Here is a 17,684-nt window from a genome sequence, read left to right as displayed (position 1 = left end):
TCCATTCCTCACTTGTACAGGAATGTACTGAGCCCTGCCGCACATGGTAGTAATGATGACTGAGTTCCAGCCTAGAGCCGGGAGCACAGGAAGAGTTTCGTGATGCCAGCGTCCCTGCCTTCCTTCGCAGGCAAGGCGGAGGCGGTGCTATTGCAGCAGCGGCACACTGGCCTGCCTCCGGGCAGAATGCGGCACAGAAAGGAGTACTGCGGAGAGGGAGGAGCAGGCTGGGGAGTTCAGGGCATGCTGAGTTGTCAGTGAGCAGGCCTGGAGTAACAGCCCCGCAGCCTCCAAATCTAGCCTCAGGCCTCGCACAGCCAGTCAGGCCCACCAGGGCCCCCCTGCATGGGGGAGCCACATTTCAACATCAGGGACCCATGAGCACCCTGGGAAGTAAACACCCAAATACCAAACATACCAGACATTCCCCTACATAAACAGGGCTGCACTAAGCCAGGGGCTGCAGTCCCTCCCCACTCCCCCACCCCCCATCAACAAAGTAGGGCAATTCAGGGACAAGATCTCAGCCTGCCCAGCCGGCTAGGCCCATAGCCTCCTCCCACTCCAGGAGGGAGGAATGAGGAAACCCCAGGGGCCCTCAGCCAACTCCCTTGCTGACCCCCGGCAGCCTGCAGGGGCCAGGCCCTCCCAGCATCCCCCATGGGGCTGAGCTGTTGGAAACTCTCTGCCCTCCTGTCTCTCCCATCGTCTCTTGCCAGCCCTTCTTACTCAGTGGCCAAGGTCTGGGCCTCAGCTGTGAAATATTGAGCTGTTTCAGTGAACAGCGGGCAGGGCTTTAGGAGAAAATTCAAGACAAATGGTCAGTCTAAAGCTGGGGTTGCAGACTCACATCACCTCAGGGGTCAAGCAAGTAACTCACCATTAGTGAGGGAGGAGGGCTGGATGGGGCGGTGGCCACCCCTCCTGCCATGGGAGGGGACACTAGCCCCAGTGGGATGCAGGCTCAGTGCTGCTAATTCTTCCAAGTTTTCAAGAAAATATAAATTTTTAAAGTAAAATCTCCCAATTTTGAATGTCAGCAACAAATTCCATTTTGAAAGGAACACCGCATGAGCCAAACAAAACACATCTGTGGGCTGCACTGGCCCACGGCTGCTGATTTATGACCTCTGGCAGTCAGCTGACCCTAGTGGGCTTGTCCTCAGAAGCCTGGGCTCTGGTCACCACAGTGCCCTACTCTGTGACCTCGAGTCAATCAGGTCACCTCTCAGGTCCTGGGGCTCATCTTTAATAAGCACAAGTAGCTCCCATTTCTCACTGACCTTCAAACACATCTGCAAGGTGGGTCTCAGGGGCCTTATTTTACAAGTGAGAAAACTGAGGCTCAGCGAGGTGGAGTGTCTGCCCGAGGCTGCCAAGCTGGGAAAAGACAGGGATTGACTCCATTCCATCAGGCTACCTTCCACACGGTGGGCTGGACTAAAATCTCCGCAAAGTCCTTTCCAGCTCTGACTTCCCTGGGTTTTCATTCATCCAGCCTTCAAGGGCAGCGTGGGCCTGATTGAGGGGAGAAGGGGTGGGCTGTAGGAAGGGTGCCCCCTAACTTCTTATAAGAAGTTTCTTAGCTGGGCACAGTGGTGTACACCAGTAGTCCCAGCCACTCAGGAGGCTGAGGCTGGAGGATTGCTTGAGCCCAGGATGTTGAGACTGCAGTAAGCCATGATTGTGCCACTGCACTCCAGCCCGGGCAACAGAGCAAGACTCTGTCTCGAAAAAAAGAAAAAAGAAGTTTCTGCTTTTACAGACGCTTAGTGCCAGGGGCTCTTGGAAGCACCAAGGCTAATCCCTAGATTTTACAGATGAGGAAACTGAGTCCCAGAGAAGGAAATGGCTTGTTCTTCAAGACAGGGATTGGGTCTTCACAGACCAGCCCAGAGGACACTGCTTGGTCCATCCTCCTGGGAGGCTCTGCCTGACTGTGCATCATCCCTCTTTCCTGAATTTTCCATGCCCTGGACCCGCTCCCCCGCACCTGCCCATCCTCTGACCTTGCCTTTCCAGTCTCCTGCTATTTCCCATCCCTTCCGGGCTGTTTTCCAGGTCCCATCCTTGGCCTGCTACTCTCCTCACTCGATACGCATGGCCTGTGGATCTCCGTTTTCATCTACTCATGTGGTTTCAGCCACCACCCATACACTAATGCCAACCAAATCTGGATTTGCAGACCCAAATATCCAAGTGCCAGCTGGGCCAGACGCTCAGTGTGGATGTCCCTGAGGGCTCACTACCTGCCTCCCCACACCCCCGTCCCTCTTGTTATCTCCAATTTTGATCACGCCAGCCATCCAATTCTAGATTTTAAATCTTCATCAGATTTGCTCCCCCCATCCACCCCCACTGTCACTTTCCAGGCCCACTGTCTCTCCTTGACCACTGCCCCAGCCCCCCAGGAGGCCTCCAGATCCTGCACAACCATCCTCCACCCCAGCCATCGGAAGGATCTTTCTAAAATGCAAATCTGGCCCAGTTACTGTCCACCTTACCCTCCGGATGAGGCCCAAGCTCCTATGTCAAATGAGGTTGCTGGGACTTGGCCCCACCTGCTGTGGTCTTACCACCTGTTGATCCCAGGGTTCCGCTCTATGCTCCTGAAACACTGAGGTGCTATATACCATACACTTCCCTGGCCTTCATGCCTTTGCCCTGCTGTCCCCTTAGCTTACTTCTCATGTCTCCTGTACATGCAGCTGGAGCATCACCTCCCACTGGAAGCCCTCCCTGATTTTCATGCCCTGTAGGCTGAGGAGGTGTCCCTGTGCTCTGAGCGTATCCTGGCCCCTACTGTATTATATTCTATTCACAGTTTCTGACTCCTCCATTAAACTGGGAGTTCCACGAGGGCAAAGTCTGCATCTTGTTGACTTTTTGTGTGCTCAGCACCTTGCGTGGTTAGGGAGGAAGGGAGGCCTGATCCACAGAGCTGGTGACCTGGGCAAGAACCCAGACACTCCTGACTCCAAGTCCAAGGTTCTTTCCACTTAACTTCAGCTGCCCCCAACAGCAGGATGTAATCAAGCACATTCACCTGTGAACAAACCCACACACTGGACGCTGTGCTCACTCAAATCAGCTCAGCCAACCACCAGGTGAAGGCTCTGAACAAGAGCTGGCAGAGGCAATGGCTCCACCTGCCAAGATGAGTCACTCGGCTCCCATGGCTGGGGGCACGGGTGGATAAGCCATTGCCCCGTGTGCACAGCATCTGCAGGAAACAGTGTGGGAAGCAGGGCTGCAAAGTAAGCTCCAGCCTTAGATTCTGCAACTGAGAAGACCCAGAGACCCTAGATCCTGGCTGCATCCTCAGGCCAGGAACTCAAGGTCAGAGAAGGGGAATGAGTGTGCCCCGGTCCTGGGTCGGACAGTGACAGGACCAACTGGAAGGCTACTGCTTTCTGGGAAGAGGCAGGGGACACCTTCTGTATGAACTGAAAGCCTGACACCCTACAATCTTTGTGGGGCATCAGAGCCCACAGGTGGATCCTTCCAAACTGACTCCCCAGTCTCCTCGTATCTCAGCAAGATGCAGCATGTCTCTGACCAGGGCCCTCCCAACTCCCCTTGTCCATAGTAAAAACCTTCTTTTGCATTAAGAGAACCCCAAAAACAATAGGCCGCCGAGGTGTGAGGGTGGTTTATATGAACAGAATAGGAAAAGGCCATTCTCTCAAAAACCAGTGGAGAACAGCCCCATTTCCACAGCTAAGAAAAGACAGCATTGTGTTTGGAACAAAGCCTGAGAAAGCCAGCTAGGCAGGGTGACACCCATTTACAGCCGGTTTTGCTAAGGAAAGAGCAAACACTGTTATTACAAAAGTGAGAAAGAATCCAGGAGACACAGGAAAAATCACCTTGGCACAGACAGAAAACCTAACACTGAAGAGAAAAAGAAATGATGATTGCTAGGAAATCCTTTTGCTGGAGAAGAGCTATTTGGGGAAGGATGTCTTTTGCTGAAATATGTCTATTTCAGGCCCATTTCATATTTATGATTTAGTGGGGTCTAGTTTCCCACTAGGCAATCAATCTGTTTTCTTGTCCAATTGACAGTCACTTCAAAAGATGAGAAAAGGAGAGAAATGGTGGCCCCCACAAGACCCTCATCACCCCCAAAAGACTGGTGAGAAGCAGAATGCATCTGGCAGGGAAAAATCTGTCTTCTTCTCAAAGAGTTAATAATACAGCTGAAACTGACTCTTTAACAACAACAAATGGTGTAATATGCCTTGATTACACTGGGTCAAAAATGGAGACAAGAGCTCCTGCAAAATGACTCTATCTACAATTAAATGAAAATGCAGTCGTTGCACAGAATATTTATGAACAAGGCTGTTCTGAAAGTCCCAAGCTGGCCAAAGTAGGAGAACATTTCAAGTTCCATCTTATTAAAGCCTTTGGAAGTCATTTGTCTTTCATCATGAAGGTGAAAAACAAGGTCCTTGGCTTAATTATTCTCTACCAAGGCAGTTCCATTTAATCTGTATGCAGGGTGTGTGGCTAAAACATGCATTTCATCCAATTTCTTTCAAGCACAAGGCACAGATAACAGACAAATCTCCCAGCAAAGGCAACCTCCCCATCAAGAATACTGAACACCAGCTAATATAAACCCCACTGAGGTGAAAGGGCCAAACTGTTCACAGCCAGGGATATCTGGCCCGGAGGATGGAAGAGGGGTTTTACCAACAGTGATTTATTTAAGGAGATGGATGCAATGTAGGTGCAGAGAGAAGGTATGGAAGGGCTTTGCCACACTGAGGCAGATAGAGTGGGACACAGAGCTCTCCATTGCCAGGGCTACGGAGTGGATCCTCAGTTATCAGACCAGAACTGCTGAGAACTCTGGGTCAGTGGCAGCAAATGAGGATTCCTTTGGCATGAGAACAGCTTCTCTGATTCTTCCTTCTAAAACAATGAAGGAACCAGCCTATTGACAAGCTCGGCAGCATAATTAATTGGGAAGTCCCTTAGGGCGTGGACGTGGCAATGTTGAGCATCTCAAGACATGGAAATAACTGGTTTGGAAACGCTAAGGTGTTTGCTGATTCAGAAAGCAACCCCTGCCTTACACAGATTCGGGGAACCATAAGCATTAATGAGTATCCAATGGCAGGTGGATCCATCTAGGAAGCTTGAGATAGGTAGGTGTTGAGAAAAATGTGGTTTTAGATCCTTTAACCATTCTCAGATAGAATCACGGCCAGTCAGAGCTGGAAGGGGTGACCATGGAGAAATGCTCTACATGTGCAGAGAGCATCAGAATCCCCTGGGGGGCTTATTGCATCATGGATTTCTGGGCCCCACCCTTCAGAGAGTGTGCTTCAGTATGTTTAGGGTAAGACCCAAGAATCTGTACTTCTAACAAGCTCCCAGATGCTGACCCCACTTTAAGTAGCATCTATTGGTTTCAGCAACAGAAACATCTTGTTCAAATGATACCACAAAATACTCAACAGGTTAGGGCGGTATATATTTTACTTAAGGGCTTGCAATTGCACCATATCCTTATTATAGTCATTCAATGAGAACAAAAAGATGTGTTTTGGCTGGTGCAAAACCTTTAACTCAGAGGTTATCTGGGATAGTTGCAGGTTTCTGATAATCTCATATCCAAATTATTTCTGTCTTTTGTTTTTCTTGCGCATTCAGTTTAGTAGTTAGTTACAAATGGTAGGTAGGTGATAGCTAGCTAACTAGCTAGCCGGGCACAGTGGCTCACGCCTGTAATCCCAGCACTTTGGGAGGCCAAAGCAGGTGGATCACTTTGAGCTCAGGAGTTTGAGACCAGCCCGGGCAACATGGCAAAACCCCATCTCTACTAAAAATACAAAAATTAGCCAGGCATGGTGGTACACACCTGTAATCCCAGCTATTCAGGAGGCTGAGCCAGGAGAATCACTTGAACCCCAGATGCAGAGGTTGCAGTGAGCCGAGATCACGCCACTGCACTCCAGCCTGGGCAATAGTGAGACTCCATCTCAAAAAAAATAAAAAACATAGGTAGATAATAGATCGTGCCTCATCAGCTTGCTTTCCACTCTCAGGATGCTCATCAGTTAATGCGAAGTAGCAGGAAGAGTTTTGTTCTGAAGTCTATGTAAAATAGATTAACCTGGCACCAGCTGTCACCTTGGCAGTGCTCTCCAAGGTGTTAGGTCTGATAACTAATAGGTATAAGCATGTGTGTGGATCTTGCCTTTTTTTAATAATAGATAAAATTATGCTTTAAAAATGAGACCCTGGCAAGTGACTTAATCTTCTGAGCGTCAGCTCCCTAACAACTCATACTACTAACACCACCTCATAGGGTTGTTGGAACAGATCAGAGATGATGTCTACAAAAGAAGTTTGCAAACTATAAAGTGCATTGCTTGTGTATGACTTCTGACCTGAACACAGATGTCCTCACTCCTTCAAAGAACTGGGCTGGTTTCTTAACTGGATTACCAGGTTTTCAGCTAATGGCTACAGGTCAGAACACCTGCCAGCCCCACTCAGACCAGCTGAATCAGGATCAATATTTTTGAAAGACTTTCCGGGGAATTCTAATCAGTAGTCAGATTTAGAAACTGCTATTCTATACCATATATCCTCCCTAGTTCTATATTAAATCCTATCGGATTGTTCTCCTTGCTCCTGGATAGATACTAGCAATAAAAAGGAAAAAAGCCTTCTTCACTGCCGCTGGTCTAAAAGGGGGTTTTAATAACCCTAGCTACTAATTCTGGAACATTGTTACACACTGGGGGATTTGCATACATTATTCCTTTTCAGCCTCCCCACAACCCTGTAAGACAGATATTATTCTTCTCCATTTTTAAAAGCACTTTATTGAGATCAAACTCACACATACCATACAATTTGTCCACTAAAGTATACAATTCACCAACTTGTATTATATCCAGAGTTGTGCAACTATCACTACAATTTTAGAACACTTTCATCACCCCCAAAAGAAACCTCATATCCCTTGGCCATCACTCCGCACTAGGCAACCACAGTACTGGCTCTACTTCCTGTCTCTATGAATTTGCCTATTCTGGACATTTCATCTAAATGGACCCACACACTATGTGGTCTCTTGTGGCTGGCTTCTTTTACCCAGCATAATGTTTCCAAGGTTCATCCATATTACAGCATGTATCAGTTCTTTATTCCTTTTTATGGCTAAATAATAATCCATTGTATGGATAGACCATGTTTTATTTATTCATGCACCAATTGATGGACATTTGAGCTGCTTCCACTTTGGAGCTATTATGAATAATGCCACTGTAAACTCTCATGTATGTTTTTGTGTGGACATGTTTTCCTTTCTGTTGGGAAAGGAAATACATGTAGCAGTGAAATGGCTGGATCGCATGGGAACTCTGTTTAGCCATTTGAGGAACTGCCAGACTGTTTTCCAAAGTGGCTGCATCATTTTACATTCCCACGATCAATTCATGACGACAGCTTCTCCACATTCTCACCAATACTTGTTATTATCTCTCTTTTTTCACTATAGTCATCCTAGTGGGTGCAAAGTAGTATCTCATTGTGGTTTTGACTTGTATTTCCTTGATGGCTATGATGTTGAGCATTTTTTCATGTGCTTAGTTGCCATTTATATATTTTCTTTGGAGAAATTAATATTGAGATCTTTTGCCCATTTTTCTACTGGGTTATTTGTCTTATTATTGAGCTGTAATCATTCTTTATATATTCTAGATACAAGTCCCTTATTGGATCTACGATTTGCAAACATTTTCTCTCATTCTGTGGATTTTCTTTTTACTTTGTGTCCTTTGAAGTACCAAAGTTTTTAATTTTGAAGATGTCCAATTTATTTTTTTTATTTTGTTGCTTTTATTTTTGGCGTAAAATCTAAGAAACCACTACCTAATCCAAGGTCACAAAGATTTACAGCTGTTTTCTTCTAAGAGTTTTCTAGTTTTCACTCTTACATTTAGGCCTTCGATCCATTTTGAGATAATTTTTGTATATGGTACTAGGTACTAGGTAGGGGTCTATTTCCCCTATTCTTACAAGGGACGAAACTGAATTTCAAACATCTAGTGAACTCTCCAGAGCCAAACCATTCCAATGCAGCAGTCCTGCTTTGCTACATTGCCTCCAAAAAGGCAAGGGTTTTTATTCGCGGGGATTGGGGAGTTGGTAGGGTGTAGAGAGGACTGCAGAGGCAAACCACGGAGGAGTTTGTCAGAGCATACACATGCACTATGCTCAGTAAAAGGGGACCCTGGAGCCACAGAGCAGAGCACAGTCAATGAGCCCCAGCATATGGCAGGTTGTACACAACCTGGAAGGGTGGCTAAACCCAGAGGAGGCCCAGGCCCTCACTCCCAGCACTTTCACATCCTGCCTGAATCCATCCATGAGTTCCTCTAGATCTCCATGCTCCAACTTCAGGCCAGGTTGCCTTGCGCCTTTTGGGCACAGTAGAAGGAAAAAAGACTTAAATGGCTTCAGAGTTGTTCAGCCAGATGAGCCTCACCCAGGAGAGGACTCAGTTTCCCAACTCTGAGTCCATGTTGCCAGTGGACCTGGAAACATCAAAGTAAGATGGTAGGATTGACAGAAGACTTGACAGCACTTCTTAAGGCTGCTAAAAAATTGTTGGTTGATGGGAATACAACGATGACATTAACACCACAGGAAACAAGATAAGGGGTCACAGAAGGCAGCTTAGGGGAAAAGAGAGGCTTGAAAAGCCTTCTCATTTATAGTTTGTTATGATAACTAAAACTCCAGCTGCGTCTAAACTGCATAAACAACCAGAAACTGGAAAGTCTGCTTGCTTCCCTGAAATCCAGGTCATAGGCTAACACTTCAGAAAGGTTAGTGCTGTCAGAATAGGTAGTTCAGTACACATGGAATCAGTCTCTAACAAAGGTAATTTACGGACATACTGCACTGCAGTCAAGGTCATCTTTCACACAGCACCTCACTTAATCTTCGCGATGAAGCTCTGTGATGAGGATGTGGATCCAGTCGCCATGTGCAGTATGTGCAGGAAACTGCACTACTTTGGAAAGGGCAGTTTGGATTTCCTCCCATTACAGATGAGGAAACGAGCTAACTTTCCCAAGGTTGTGCTGGGAATGAGCGAGAGAGCCAGACTTTGAATCCAGAACTTGCACCCAAGCCCAGAGCTCTTCCCAGGCCCCAGAAGTATCCCCTCTGTTAGGAAGCCTGGATGTGCCCTGCTCCTGCAACACCTCAGACCACCCACCATCTCCGAGGGCAAAATACCCTCAGGTCAATACAAGCCCAAGAAACAGGTTTTTGATTCAATTATAAAAACTACTTTGCACGATCAACACATTTGAAAAGTGAGTCACAAGCCTACCTTATATCTGTGTCTTACTAAGTGCCAGGCATCATGTGAAACCTTGAGCAGCATTAGTTCATTTCATTGTAATAGCAGCAGCAGGGCTTGGTGGCTCACGCCTGTAATCCCAGCACTTTGGGAGGCCAAGATGGGAGGATCGCTTGAGCCCAGGAGTCCAAAAACAGCCTGGGCAACATGGCGAAACCCCCATCTCTACAAAAAATACAAAAATTAGCCAGGCATGGTGACATGTGCCTGTAGTCCCAGCTACTCAGGAGGCTGAGGTGGGAGGATTTCTTGAGCTCAAGAGGTCAAGACTGCAGTGAGCCAAGATCATGCCATTGCACTCCAGCCTGGGCAACAGAGTGAGAATCTGTCTCAAAAAAAAAAATTCATAACAACACTAAGAGGTAGGTATTATTATTATCCTCACTTTAAGATATTAATAGAAAACCTAAGAAGCTGTAAGACTTCCTGAGCTTTTCAGAGGTGTCTGATTTCTGCTAAGGACATAGAGATCCAGCCACGTCCTCACCAACACCTCTCCAAGGGACCCTGTGCTAGGATAACAGTGGGTGTGACCGACTTCTGATTTTAAATAAAAGCTTCAGAACCCTTGTGAATGCTCTGGATATGGTATCAAATAAGACTCAACACCACAGGGGCCAATGTTAAACACACTCATAGCTGCCTTTAACTATCACTCATTCTCCCTCAAATTTAATTTTTTTTTTAAGCTAACAGCTTTCAAAAATGTGCTAACAAAGTAACGGAACTAAAGTGGAAATTACAGATTTCAAAGATGAGTTGGGAGATTCTGTTCCAAGAGAGGACAGATTGGACTTCTCTGCCAAACAAGTATGAGACAAAAAAAGCATCTGAGTCAGGGGGAAGAAGGCCAATGCTATTCCAAAGAGCCACAATTAAAAACCAATTATGCAAAGCTTGCTAAAAAATGTCAGTGGGCTGCCTTTACGTTTCAAATCACTAAAAACACAAGCATGCTTAGGCCAACATTTACCCAGCACATCAGCTGGTTTGGGGCAACTTTTTCTGCTCAGGCTAAACATGGATGCACGTCTTGGTCTCTGTTATGAACAAAGTCTGGGAAGACCACCTGGGGCTGAGTGAACATGGCTTCCAAGGCCGCTCTCTGGTCCATGGATTCCTATTCACACTTCATCCAAAATGGGAAAACCCTCTCAATGTTCTCCAGGGACCCTGGAGAAGATGGGAAATCGCCAATGTGAAATCCACAGACAGTTAAGTCTCCTCTCCAGCTCTGAAAATGACGAGGACACGGATCCGGTCCCCATGTGGAATACACACAGGAAACTGCCCTACATTGGAAAGGGCAGTCCACAATGATACGTATGCACCAATTCCTCAGGGTGACACCCTCAGAAAGCTCCCTGACAAGGATCAGAAGAGCCTGAGGAGAGGAAGAAACCGCATAGAGTCACATTCCCAAAAGTAGCTGAGTCATCTCTGAGCCTACTAGCTATACAGCTTCCCAGGACTCTACCCTCAGATATTCTGATTCCACGGACCTTGGGTGAGGTCTAGAAATTTATACTTTTTAAGAAGTTTCCCAAGGTGTTTTGATGACCAGCCACGTTTGGGAATGATTGGTTTGATTTTTGTTGTATTTTGTTTTTTTCTGCCTGAAGTCAACAAAATTTGGAAATAGCAAAACCTAATGAACAATGGCTGGAGATAAGAATTGGGAGGTAGAGCGATCAAGGAATAAAGTTTAAGTGACTTGCCAAGTTGACACAGCTCATAATGTTCAAACAAACAAGCAAGGTCTGTGGGACATAAACATGGGACACAGACTCAAAATCAGGCTGGCAACACAGATGGTATGAAGCGGGCTGGGGGTAAGACATCAGTGAGTAGTGGGGAATGCGGCGAACTCAAGGCTGTATACAAATACAGCAGGCATCTGCCCCTCAGCTCCAACCTCTTGTTGTGTATAAAGGTGTGGCCTTAAGTGGGTAGATATTCTGGTTTTTTAAAAGAAGCCAGAGAGTCCACATTTCCTGGCTTTTAAATATGGCAATTCATTCAATTTTTTAAAAAGGAAAAAGAAAACCACACTGTGATTTTGTTAAAAAAGAAAGAAAAAGCAAACCACCCTGTGAACAAGATTCATCTGTAGGCCGACTCCTGCCCCTTAACGACAGTGTGCAGCCTCTTTCCTGAAAGGTCATCCAGTTTAGCCTCCCTTGAACTCTTGAGTCCCCTCTAGAGCACCGAGACGTGGCGAGAGGGTGAGGGGTCCTGTCTAGCAGGTTGATTAGTAAGTGTCTGGTGTGTCTATGTGTGTGTGTGCAAGGGTGGGGCTTCAGGCCTCCCTCCCCTCCCAACTGAAAATGCATTCCAGACCCAGAGGCAGGGTGTGACCCCCACAGCCACAGCTCGCTGGGAGGTGACCTGGGAAGGGCCAAGATCTTCAGGCCAATAGGGACTGGTTGGTGGAGGAGTCCAGCTGTGAGGGGCTACAGAGGAAAAGTCAAGGAAGGAAAGTTCTGGAGAAAGCCAGAGAGCAAAGCTGTCCTGAAAGCGAATACTAGAAAAGAAAGGAGAAAGAAGCAACAGCTTTAAAAATCCCACAACCCAGGAAATGACGTTCCCAGGGTCCCTGGCCAACCATCAGAATGAGCAGTCTTACCACTGCCACGTCCTTGGTCTGCTTAATTTTTCTTCGTGGTGCTGACCACTAACTCACCTTATATATCGTGTATTAATTTGCTTACTTTTGGATGCTGTCACTGCAATATACAGCGCCGAGAGATGTAAGGCTTTGACTGCTTTATCTGTAGCTCTGTTCCCGGTGCCTGGTGCAGTGCTCAGCACATAGTAGATGCTTAACAAATATGGCTTGAACAAAGGGACTGCAGGCAAGCAGTTGGCACCAAAACAGTTTAACGTCATGTGTTGACGATGTAATAATAATGACATCAGCACAAAGCACTTTATAATTCACAAAACCTGTCGTTGAACTTAATTCCTCCCATTTTCTTTTACTGAATTGCTCTATGCGTTTGGACAGAGCCCAGGAGACTGCTGGCCTCTGCAAGGCGAACAACCCAAGAACCAGCTCTGACAGAGCTGCCTGCACAGCAGCTCAGCCAGCTCGCTCTCTCGCTCTCGCTCGCTCTCTCTCTCTCTCTCTCTCTCTCTCTCTCTCGGAACTAGGAGACAGTAAGACTGCAGGGCTCAGCACTCATCAGACAATGTCGTCAAAATGATCGAACATTCTGGGGCCAGGTTCATCCAGCCTCCCCAGCTCAACAGAGCTCTGGTTAGAAGCCTGGAAGCGGTATAGAGGCATGGGAGGCCACATGGCATGTGGTTAAAGCTTGGGCTCAAGGCAGACTGCCTGAGCTCATTTCCCAGCCAGTGACCTTGGACCTCCCTCAGCCTTGTTGACCTCATCTGTAATGTGGGTATAACAACAACAACAACACGAATTACTTCAGAGGGTACTTGTACAGGGTAAACGAGGTACTTCACAAAGAGACCTAGTACCGTGCCTAGGGCTTAGCTCAGCACAAGTGAGACCCAGCTGTAACGGCAGCCGTCGTCCACCACACCAGGCCCCAGCGCTATCACTTCCCAGCAGTGTGACCCTGAGTGACTGAACCCCCTCCCTAGGCCTCAAACTCTTCTCTACTATGGGGGTAACCTGGACTCCAGGACTGAATAAGGAATGAATGAAGTCATGCATGTTAAGCACTTTGTGCAGGACCTGGGACATATTAAATGCTTAATGAGCTAGTATCTGATTATTATTAAAGAAACTTTTACTAGTCTAAAATGCCAATATGAAAATCCGCTCAAGGCAGTTTGCCATATGCAAATAGATCTTTAGACCATAGATTCTTCAGTTGCAAGTTTCTTTCCCCACCCCGCTTTAGGTTTTAGTTACTCCAAGAATTAGCTCTTCCCGCCCCTGGGGTCTGACCTAGGAAGCATTTGGAGGTCGGTTCGCAGTGCAGGGCTGGCATCTCTCTACATCGGTACAATCTCGCAGCTCCATCTGCCTCTTCGCCCCCACAACACTGCAGTCTGACAGCGAGGGAGAGGACATGCAAATATGCCCTAAAAACGGCTTGTTATTTTTGCGGCCTGGATGGTGCACGTCTGTGGGTGCCTGTGAGGACAGCACGTCACTGTCGGGTACAGGGCAGATGCCACCAATTTGGGGGTGGCTGTAAAATGTAAAAATACCCAACCCAAATAAAAGTGGCTTTTCCAAAAATAAAAAATAAAAAAAGGGAAGAGTTCCTCCAGTGCCTTTTGCAGAGGAGAGAGGTGTTAACTCAGCCCCCCAGGCGAATCCCAGCTTGACGACCTCTGCCCAAGACACCTGGCTCTTCATCAACCCCATGCGCAGCCTTAGTGCCCCGATGAAACTGCTCAGCTACTGGCTCTAAATGGCAGTTTTACTGTGGAATGATCCAGAAACAGATGCTCTCAAGTTACAGACCTGGGAAGGTGAGGAGCAGAGGGCCAAAAGACAAGGACCCTCCATCGTGAAGACAGAACACTAAATAAGCCGGGAAGTGCCCCACCAACACATTGGCTTACAAGATCAATTCAGAAGAATATAATCACCGTCAACTCACAGCTTGTAATCCACAGTCTTTAGTAGGCACCTATGATGGACCTTATCCACGTGTCTTGAGCACAAATGGCTAACAGGGACCAGGCAGTAGAGGTAAATGAAGGCAGATGGTAGTAGCAAAAGCAAAACCAACAATGTAAGTAGGATCAAGAATAACAGGGAGGTGCAGGGGCCTGTGGCCCACTGGAAAGAGGAAACAGTGAAGTGCCTCTGTCCACCCCACTTAGCCATTGCCATGCCAGAACAGGGTAGTGTATGACGAGCTCTTACAATTTTTTAATCAAAATTTTCAAATGACATGGGGGTACGCGTTTCTTTTAAAACACAGAGCCGGCCAAACAAAATACATCTGAGAGCCAGATCCAGCCTGCAAATGGCCAGTTTGCCACCACAGCCAAGCCCCCAACAGTCCTCTGCAGTTTTTAGGTACCTGTCAGGAGAAGGGGAGCTGAGAGATAGTTGCCTAATATCCCCAGCTCTCCCCTACGGGTACCCAGACACCCTTCTCCATGAAGAAAGTCCTCTCTCCAACACTTCCAGCACTTCAGCCCTCCGAGCTCCCCCCAGGCTCATCTTTGCCTGTGAACTCTCCCTCCAAGCAGAGCTACCATTCCCGGATGCTCAGCTGCTTCCTGCGCCCTCCCCATCCCAGCCTCTTCCCCACCTCCCACCACAGGCTCCTCCTTTCCAGGGGGCAGCTACTCCGGCAGGCCTCTGAAGAAACGGCGCTGCTGGGAACCTTGCTGGGACAGGCCTTCAGACAAACGGCCAGCCCTGGGCAAGTCGCCAGGGGCATGCCCTGCACAGATCCTCAGCCATGCCAGGGACTGCTGCTGCTCACCAGTGCCCCGAGAAAAAGGGCTCATGAGAGCTGCAGGTGCAAGGGACCTGAGGAGGAATTCCTTGCAAATGCCACATGTGGGTGCTCCACGTGTGGGTCCCGGGCAAACGCCATCTAAGGCGGACACTGCTGGCTGACCGAGGCCATGCCTAGCTCTGGCAGCTGCTTGGGAAGGGAGGCCACGCTACTCTTCCTCCAAGTTCCCTGGTTCAGCTGCAGAAAGGGCCAAGAGGGGTGGAGGCCATGATGTGACTAATGATAACAATTTTAAAAGATAACCTAATATTGGCATTCTCTTGTCTACTTTTCAAAACATGTACACATTCCCATTCCCATTATCTCCCCAATCCTCCCACCACCCCAGAGAGATGGCCAAGATATTGCTATTCATTACTGTCATTATTATCACTCTTCCACCGCCCCCCGGAGAACCAGAGACAGGTTAAACATCCTCCCCTGGCCCAGTGCTTCTCAAGTGTTAATACGTCCACGAATCCCTGGGGGATCTTGTTAAGATGCAGATTCTGATACAGAAGGCCTGGGGCGAGGCCTGGGATTCCACATTTCTGATAACCCCAGGGTGGTACTGATGCTACTGGTCCTCAGATCACACTTTGAACAGCAAGGTTAAGGTCCCATGGTGGGTTTAAGGCCAGACCTGGAATCTGCCAGGGGTAAAAGGCTCGCTCACCTCACTTTTCACGGGCTGGGGCCTCTTGCCCAGTTTCACCTCCAGGAAGTGCAAGGGTGCAATCATGGCCCCGAGGTTGCGGATGTCAGCGTATTTCAGCTCCTCCACAGTCAGGGCCGAGCTGGGGAGCCCGGTCAGGGGGCCAAGCCCTGGCAGGGAGCCTGCGGTCACCGAAGGGTCCGGGATCTGCCCAGGCATCATAGCAGGAGGAGTGGCAGGCCAGCCTGGAGTGGGCAGGAAAAAAGCAGGACAGTCAGCCAGGTTGGGGGCTCCAGGAGGGCTCAAGTCCCTCGTCTTGCCAGGACTGTGGCTTCTTTCACCAATGTTCCCCTGAATCCCTTTCCCACCCAGCTGCTCTTCCTGCCGTAAAGTCCTTCCTGTTATAGAGGAAAAGTTGCCCAATTAACTCACACCAAGGTCACCCTTGGCACTGCCAGAAGTGTCTGCCTTTTTTATTTTGAAGGCAATGCTTGACCCAGTCATAGGCAACATGTATTCAGCCTTTGGCATGTGCCAGGCCCCATGGTAATCCTGCAGTCCCATTAGGCTGGATCAGAGGTCATTACGCAGAGGAAGTAGCCAAGCTTAGAATGATAATTCGCTTAAGGTTGTACACAGTTAAAACTGGTGGAGCTGGGATTTCAATGGCAGCATACAGTCTCTGAAGAGAGTGAACTATAACGGCGGAACCTCAAGCACCTTCACACCTGTTTCAGAGGAAGCTATTTTTGGTCTGGCATGGTGCCTCCCCTCCAATCACACATCCTATTCTGCATATTTGTTAAGACACCCTGAGTAGGAGATGAAGCAAATCTAAGTTAAAGGTGAGTGTGTGTGCTATCTATGAGGAAGGGACTGAGGCAAAGCAGGTGGAATTAATTAGCATGTGCTTTCCCTGTGGAACCCAGTACCAGAAAACTCCTCCATGCTTTTTTTTTTTTTTTTTTTTTTTTTTTGCCCAGGCTGGAGTGCAGTGGCACAATCTCAGCTCACTGCAACCTCTGCCTCCTGGGTTCAAGCAATTCTCCTGTCTCAGCCTCACGAGTAGCTGGAATTACAGGCACCTGCCACCACGCCCAGATAATTTTTGTATTTTTAGTAGAGATAGGAGTTCATCATGTTAGCCAGGCTGGTGTTGAACTCCTGGCTTCAAATGATCTGCCCACCTTGGCCTCCCAAAGTGCTGGGATTATAGGGCTGAGCCACTGCACCCGGCTACCTCCATATTCTCTTCATTCTCAGAGCAAACACATATTCCAGCTCTGCCAGACCAAAAAGGTGTACAAGGGAAGACAGATTCAGACATGGAAGAAGGATGTAAATTAGACAGGTCAACACCAAGGGAATTCTTCCTTCCCTTTACTGGGGGAAGCTCATGGGTAAGAAATGGTCATTTCAAGGCACAGATGGCAGTGAAGAAAGCTGGTCTGCCAATAAAGCCAGTCCCTTAAAGGGCTCCTCCTACCTACCCATCCATCCAGTTACTGACCACCTACTATAGGCCAGCAGGCGCTAGGAATATGGAGGTCAGATGTGCAGTCTTAGCTTTGAAGCAGCCTTTTAAGTAGCATGTTAGTACAAAACTGCTCTTAGATTCTAGTCCTGGAAAGGAAATCATTTCTCCCTCTTTTCACCTTTCTGCCCAGGGCCATAAAATCAAAATACTTGCTGGCTTAGCACTCCTGAGGGAAAATCTTTGGCCTATCCTTCCATCTTTACCTGTCTCTTCCCATGGAGAGAGATGTATTTGGCAGAAGAGGGAAGATCTGATGTCCATCGGACAATACTTCTCCATTGGGCAGTTAATGTACTCAGATGGCCACATGGTTCTTGGGCTCTCTGTCTCCTGCAGGAGTGGCCTTGGAGGGTGACCCACAACCACCTGCCCCCATTCAGCTTCCCAGGTCTAGATCATTCCAGAGAGGGGCATTTGTGAACCTGTTTTGGCCAAGAGTGCAAGCCATATTCTCCATCTACATTTCACTTTTGAAGGTGAAATTTGGTTCCCTGTCCAAGTCCAGAGTCTATTTCCCAATAAGTTCTATTTCTCTAAGAGAAAAAGCATGTGATTAACTTGCACCCTCAAGCACAAAGGTTTCCACTGGCCATCACTTTGTCTAAAGCAAGGCGTCTAAAGTGAGGTGCCTGGGAATGGGAAGTGGACCCG

At 47.8% G+C, this 17,684-nt stretch overlaps 1 protein-coding gene across 6 annotated transcripts in view; it reads right to left on the bottom strand.

Moving 5' to 3' along the window:
• Positions 1–17,684, bottom strand: part of JDP2 (Jun dimerization protein 2) — a 42,653-nt gene that overhangs the window by 16,817 nt on the left and 8,152 nt on the right. For all 6 annotated transcript variants that reach the window (XM_004055467.4, XM_031001935.3, XM_055360993.2 and 3 more), the window contains one exon: positions 15,518–15,741. In XM_004055467.4, coding sequence (XP_004055515.1) covers positions 15,518–15,718 — 201 coding nt within the window. In that variant the 5' untranslated portion in view covers positions 15,719–15,741. The remainder of the gene's footprint in view (positions 1–15,517; positions 15,742–17,684) is intronic.

This window comes from Gorilla gorilla, chromosome 15, assembly GCF_029281585.2.
Source record: "Gorilla gorilla gorilla isolate KB3781 chromosome 15, NHGRI_mGorGor1-v2.1_pri, whole genome shotgun sequence".
Lineage (NCBI taxonomy): Eukaryota > Metazoa > Chordata > Mammalia > Primates > Hominidae > Gorilla > Gorilla gorilla.
This window is presented reverse-complemented; position numbering and strand designations above follow the sequence as displayed.